The 6,885-nt window shown below is 54.7% G+C and overlaps 1 protein-coding gene across 1 annotated transcript; it reads right to left on the reverse strand.

Annotated features, from left to right (window-relative positions):
- Positions 1-300: 300 nt before the first annotated feature.
- On the reverse strand, positions 301-5,755 carry LOC126646223 (olfactory receptor 14J1-like). Its single transcript, XM_050327424.1, has 2 exons — positions 4,850-5,755; positions 301-393 (listed from the first exon to the last, which is right to left on the reverse strand). The coding sequence occupies exons 1-2, from the start codon at positions 5,753-5,755 to the stop codon at positions 301-303; spliced, it is 999 nt and encodes a 332-aa protein (XP_050183381.1).
- Positions 5,756-6,885: the final 1,130 nt, after the last annotated feature.

The following is a 6,885-nucleotide window of genomic DNA, read 5'->3' on the forward strand; positions in this document are numbered from 1 at the left end:
AAATCAGGTGCTAAGAAACCATGACTCTTCCCTGATTTTCCTCTAATCCAGTGCAGGTAATTAGGAAGTTTCCTTAACATGGAGAAATACTTCAAAGGGGTTCTAATCAATATGCATTCTTATTTTACAGGGTGTAGTTTATGACTTTTCTCCTTTGAGAAGAGTTGGTTGCATCATTCTCTGATTGATATTTATCCAGGGTCTGTCCTAAGGAGGTTGGACTGGTTGGAGCTTCCCCTTGAGGTCTGACACAGCGTGGACAACCTTGCTCCACGTTCCCCAACCCCATCGTGTCTCTCCTCAGTCTTCTGGTCCTGCTTTGCTCACAGAACTGGCTGCACACAGCAAAGAGGGGTTTTTCTTCTTTTCTTGCAACAATCTGAAACTCATAAGGTTGACTTTTGATAACAGACACTCCTCAGCTGTGAGCCAAGTCCCCACTGCCACCAATGAGGGTCAGCTCCCCCAAGGCAAAACCGTGCGAGAAATGTTTTAGACACCCAGGAAATTAAATAATAAACATAGATAAAGAGTTGGCACTGGGGGAGTACCTAGAGATCCAGATGGGCCCTTATGAGGCAGTTTGGGGTAGAGGGCTTATTTGGGGGACACTTGGGCGTCCAGGGGGGCACTTGGAGGTCGGGGAGGGAATTTGGGGGCACTTGGGGGGAATTGGGGGCGTTTGTGGGGGCTCTGAGGGGCGCGGGGCACGACGGGAGTTGTAGTCCCGAAAGTGGCTCTAACGGGGCACTTCGGGGTCTAAGAGGCCACCTATGGGTCCGAGGGGCCACTCTGGGGTTCTCGTGGCGCTCTTGAGGGGAACTCAGGGGCCGGGGAGCATTTGGGAGAACTTGGGGCTCTGCAAACCCGGCTATAACGGGGTCCGTGGGGCGCGGGGCTGACGGGAGTTGAAGGCGCATCCAGAATAGGCTCTCTATGGCGCGCGGCATGACGGGAGCTGTAGTCCCCGAATTTGCATTATCAGGCTCCGTGGGGCAGGAGCTCGCTGGGTGCCCAGCAAAACGTCCGGGGGCCCGGACGCCAAGGGCCCCGTCGGGGTCTGGGGGGGCTCTCAGGGACCCCGAGCGGCTTTTGGGGGCCGCAGTCCCGCCTGGATCGGGGCTGGGCGGCCGCGGAGCATCCTGGGAAGTGCAGGCGCGGCTGGGATTGGCTCTGCGGAGCCGCGGGGCACGACGGGAGCTGAAGTCCCGGAGTGGTTCAACGGCTCTGTGGGGCTGGAAGGGGGGTGCGGGGGCCCAGGAGAGCACACAGGTGGCATTCAGAGCTCGGGGGGCTCTTCGAGGTCCAGAGAGGGCACACGGGGGGCACTGAGGGGACACTGAGGGAGCTCAGAGGGGCCGCGGGGCAGGACGGCGGTTTTAGTCCAAGAAGCCGCTAAAATGGCGCGGCTCGAAGGCACCGCCCCCCGCCCGTTCCCGAGCAGTGATTGGCTGCGAGTGCTGACGGGCGGGCGCGGCCGCCAATGGGAGGCGGCGGGGGCGGAAGCGGCGGCGCTGAGGGCCCCTCGGGGAGGCGGCGGATTTTGGGGCCATTTGGGGACTTTGGGGGGTTTTGGGGCACACGGGGGGGTTGGGGGATCCCTCATGACCCCCCCAGCCTTCCCGGGAACCCCCGGCGCCCTGTTGGCCGTGAACGGAAAGGCAGAGAAGTCATCTGAGCCCTCCCCCCGCGTTTTCCCCTCGGGACCCCCAAATCCCGCCGGAGCCTCCCCAGACAAGGCGGGAAGGGAAAGGGGTCCCGGGGGCGCTGCCCGCCCTCGCCGGGGGCACTTCTGTGCTGCTGCTCCTCGGGTGTTGTGCCTGCAGGGACTGGAACGGGGATGTTTGTCCCGGGAAAGCGCTGCCCCTTCTTGTGGGAAAAATCTCTCCTTGGAATTTAAAGAGACGGCAACAACTCATGAAACAAAAAAAAGAGAATTTATTCAGCGTGCTGGGTCTACTCTCACACTGAATTTCCGGGGAGAAACAAACCCTTGGGATTAGATTTCATGAATTTTAAAGTTTCATAAAATTCCACCCCTTTTCAGATCAGTTTCATGTATTAATTTTTGCCTAAAAAGGTTTCTTTTCTCCAAAAAAGGGCTTTTCTCTAGTTCTGATTGGCTGCAAGGTGTCCTGTGTCAAAAGTGGTGAATCTTCCTTTGTTCTTAGCCCAAAGGAAAAACCTCAGTGTTCAAAATTATCAAAATGGCCCAGAAAGGTTTCAATTTTTATGAACTTTATATTTCCCTTATCCCAGCTGCAAAGGAGCCCTGGTACCTCAGTACCTCACAACTGCACGAAATGCCTATAATTTAGTTTGTAGTAAAAAGACTGTGTTTTTATTTCTCATAATTTCCAAAAAGCCCCTGCTCCACTCGCATCTCATTCTCCCTCTCTCCCCAGCAGTCCCTGGGTGGCTCCAGAGCTGTGGGTGTGTGAAACATTCACATCAGCCCCTTCCTGGCTCCTACACAGCCCAGCCATAAATTACTGCTGTGATCTTGCTGTTAGGTCATGAACAGGTCTCTGAAAGTGTGACTGATTTAGAAACTGAACTTTTCAGGCCCTTCCCCATCCTTTGGACACTCTCCAATAGCTCAATCTCTCCCTTCCATTGTGTCCCCCCAAACTGCCCCAATCTTGCAGGTGAGGTCACCCCAGGGCAGAGCAGAGCGGGACAATCCCCTCCCTGATGCCCCCAGCACAGGCTTGGCCCTCCTGGCTGCCAGGGCACTGCTGACTCAGGGCCAACTGGCACCCACCAGCACCCCCAGGGCCCTTTCCCTGCTCTGCTTCCCAGCCTCTCATTCCCAGGGTGTCCGTCCAGCCGGGGTTGCCCCATCCCAGGGCAGGATCTGGCCCTTTCCCCCTGGGGAACTTCCCATGGTTGGTGATTCCCAGCCCTCGGATCTGTCCAGGTCTCTCAGCAGGGCCTTCCTGCCTTGCGGGGGCTCAGCAGCTCCTCCCCGTTTAGGATCCCCTGCAATCTTGCTCAGTGTCCCTTCCAGTACTGAGTCCAAGTCATTGATGGAGATGTTGGAGAGCACAGGGCCCAGGACAGAGCCCTGTGAAACCCCAGCAGTGACAGGTCACACTCTGATGTCACCCCTGTCACTGTTACGGGGTCCCTTTGGTTCCATGAGCCCCACATGTCATAATAGCCCCTTATAATTCCATAAGATTCCACAGTGTCCCTGGGTTCCCTTGGCTCCATGAGACCCTGGAGTGTCACGGAGTTCCCCAGTTCCATGATATTCCCAGTGTCCCAATGGAACCTTGATTCCATAGGGTTATGCAGTGTCCCAGGTTTACTTTTCTACCATGAAAAAACCCTCCTGAAACTGTGACATTATTCCCTTCTGTATTGCATTCCCTTTTTCATCCTACAGTGTCCCACCAACCCCTTGATTCCTTTGTGCCCCTTGAGACACCCCATAATCCTGCCCTACTTTGGCCATGCTGGTCAGGCTGGGAAGCAGAGCCAGCAGGATGGGGATCACTCCTCTCCACCCTCTTCCATCATCCTGGAAGGTTCAGTAGCCAAGAACAAGCTGGGCAGGACCATGGGCTGTGTGCAATGGCACAGAGGGCAGGGGAGGGCTCCACTCCATCCAGCCTGTGGGCTGCAGAGTTCTTCAGGACACCCTCCTGGAAAGCCCAGCCCTGGCTCTGGTACAGCCCTCCCTGAGATGGGCAGGCACAATGAGAGTTCACTGAGGGCAAGAGGAGTCAATGACCAGAGTCTTTGTTCCTGCTGCATCCTCTGGGGTTGCAGAGCTCCCCTTTACCAGTTCCCAGAGACATTTAGTACTTTAGCTGTGGGTGACTCCACCCTGGGCAGGATTCTGCTCCAGGGCTCCAGTCACTGCTGACTGGATGGTCCCTGCAGATCCTCTATGCTCTCCTGCAGTTCCTCATTTCCTACACACAAGTCCTCCCCTGCCATCAGAGCCAGCACAAGCTGCAGAGCCCCAGGCAGGGGACCTGGAGACCATTTGCCACTGGCCACCAGCACAGAACATCTGAGCCAGCCCCCAGGCCCTGAAATACCACAGTGAGTCCTTCTCTCCCTTCACGGCCTGCGTGTGGAAACAACCTAAGCAAGGAGATTTTAGAGAGTCTATTCCTTGGCTTGTTTTTTACACCAACCTTTTAAAAAGAACAGAGGCTTCAGGACCTGCCCAGGGGGATCCCCTTTCCTAATGGAAATGATGTTAAGGAGCCCAGCTCTGTCCCAGCAGTGCCAGGGCCTGTCACTGCCTGTGGTCCTAGCACTGACCCACAGCAGTGACTGAGCTGCCAGAGCACTCAGGCCTTGGGAAGGAGCAGAAAGGAGAGGGAGGCAGTGGAAAAAGGTATCTCTGAAAAGCCCAAGAGCTGCTGCTCCCTGGCAGTGTTCCTGTCCCAGGACTCTTTATCCCTTCTCCTCTGCACACAGGCACTGCCCTCCAGCTGCAGGGAAGTTCTTGGAGCAAGAATCTGGAAAAAGGATTCAAGTCCTTTATTAGAGATTATGATTCCTAATGTACACAATAACAAAGGCAGGATGTTTGACAAACAAGTTGCTGCAGTAACATTTTTTTTGTTAAAATACACACACAGCAAATGTTTCCTCATTTACACAATTTTGGGTCAAAACAAAAAGGTAGAGAGTGAATTAGGTACGGGATGAAGAATAAAGTTCTGTGTTAACAACATAAAAAAAGGAAAAAATATAGGAAAACTCCCCCCCACCACCACACTCAAAAGCTTTAGAAGGCAGGCTGAGGCAGTGAAGGGTTACACAGTGAGTGTTCTGCAGAAGAAAAGAGGCAGTTTATTGCCCCTGAAAAGAATCCAGTCATCATTTTCCTTATGGCATCCTTGAGCTCCTGGTTCCTCAGGCTGTAGATGAGGGGATTCAGTGATGGAGGCACCACCGAGTACAGAACTGACAGGGCCAGATCCAGGGATGGGGAGGAGATGGAGGGGGGCTTGAGGTGGGAAAAAATGATGGTGCTGACAAAGAGGGAGACCACGGCCAGGTGAGGGAGGCACGTGGAAAAGGCTTTGTGCCGTCCCTGATCAGAGGGGATCCTCAGCACAGCCTTGAAGATCTGCACATAGGAGAAAACAATGAAAATGAAACAACCAAACACTAAACAGGCACTAATTACAGTGAGCCCAAGTTCCCTGAGGTAGCCTGAGTGTGAGCAGGAGAGCTTGAGGATCTGAGGGATTTCACAGAAGAACTGGCCCAGGGCATTGCCCTGGCACAGGGGCAGGGAAAATGTATTGGCTGTGTGCAGCAGAGAATAGAGAAACCCAGAGGCCCAGGCAGCTGCTGCCATGTGGGCACAAGCTCTGCTGCCCAGGAGGGTCTCATAGTGCAGGGGTTTGCAGATGGCAACGTAGCGGTCGTAGCACATGATGGTCAGGAGGAAATACTCTGCTCCAAGGAAGAAGAGAAGGAAAAAGAGCTGTGCAGCACATCCTGTGTAGGAGATGGTTGTGGTGCCCCAGAGGGAGTTGTGCATGGCTTTGGGCACAGTGGTGCAGATGCAGCCCAGGTCTGTGAGGGAGAGGTGCAGCAGGAAGAAGTCCCTGGGGGTGTGCAGGTGCTGGTCGCAGGCTACGGCGCTGAGGATGAGGCCGTTGCCCAGGAGGGCAGCCAGGGAGATGCCCAGGAAGAGCCAGAAGTGCAGCAGCTGCAGCTCCCGCCTGTCTGAGAATGCCAGGAGCAGGAACTGGGCCATGGAGCTGCTGTTGGGCATCTGCTAATTCTTAGCACAGCGTCTGTTCAGAAAAGGAAAAGAGAGCAAACAGTTAGGACAGACCTCTGGGAAAAAGCAATTCCATTTTTAAAAGGAAATGGATGTATCAAATATCACCAAATGCACACCAAGGGGTCAGTTTTGCTCTGCTGCAGTGCAACATGGAACTGTTTTGGTAGAGCTCTCACACACACAAAGAATGTCATATGTTACAGACCTTAAATACAAAAGTTCCCTCTGTTCCCCCATGACTCAGAAGAGCTGGGGCTGCAGAGCAGAAGCTAGTTTCTCCCGAGAATAATTGTACTTGTCTTTTTTATTTTTAGCATCATACCTGAGGAAGTTTCTTTTCCAGGGCAGGAATCCTCATTTCTATGGCCCAGCACACAGTGCCCAGCAGAGCTGCAGGGAAGGGCCCCCAGAGCTCCCTGAACGCCCCCTCCCCCAGACCTTGGGGGCACTTGCCCCCCACTCCCTGCCCAGAGCTCTGCTGCCTGGAGCTGTCCCTGCCAGCAGCTGCTTCCCTGGGCCCAGGGCTGGCCCTGGCAGTGCTGCCAGAGCCCATCCCAGCCCTGGGGACTCAGCTCTGCCCTGCAGAGCCCTCCCAGCAGCACAGGGCACTGCCCAGGGGCAGCTCTGCCTGGCCACGCTCTGATGGCAAAGTCAGAGCAGCCCTGAGGAGGATGGAAATGTGACACTGGTGCTGTCTCTAAGACAGTTTTGATGTCTGATACTCTAAGATTCAATTGCCTCTAATCTAAGAGAGTTCAAGTTTCGGTGTCTCTTCCTCTGCTCAGAGATTAATTTCTCTGTCAAAGTGAGCACCCAGAAAACCCAGAGTGTAACACTGAAAGAACTAGTACATTCTCTTCAAGGTACCCCCTGTGGGTCTGTGCCTCTTGCAAATACCTTCTGGGAAAATTCCTGTTTTGATCTGGAGCTGTGACCAGCCCTCAGCCCTGCAGCACACTTTGGAGATCAGAATGACTCTACCCTGCTCTGCCCTACCAGTTGCTCCTTGCCCACAGCCCTTCTCCCACAGCCCTGTGGCAGCTCCTTGGCCGGGCTGAGAGCTGCCCCTGGCAGGCAGCAGAGTCCCTGCCCCAGCACACACAGCCCTGGGGGGCAGG

This window comes from Myiozetetes cayanensis, unplaced genomic scaffold (genome assembly GCF_022539395.1).
Source record: "Myiozetetes cayanensis isolate MyiCay16 unplaced genomic scaffold, myiCay2020 scf338, whole genome shotgun sequence".
Lineage (NCBI taxonomy): Eukaryota > Metazoa > Chordata > Aves > Passeriformes > Tyrannidae > Myiozetetes > Myiozetetes cayanensis.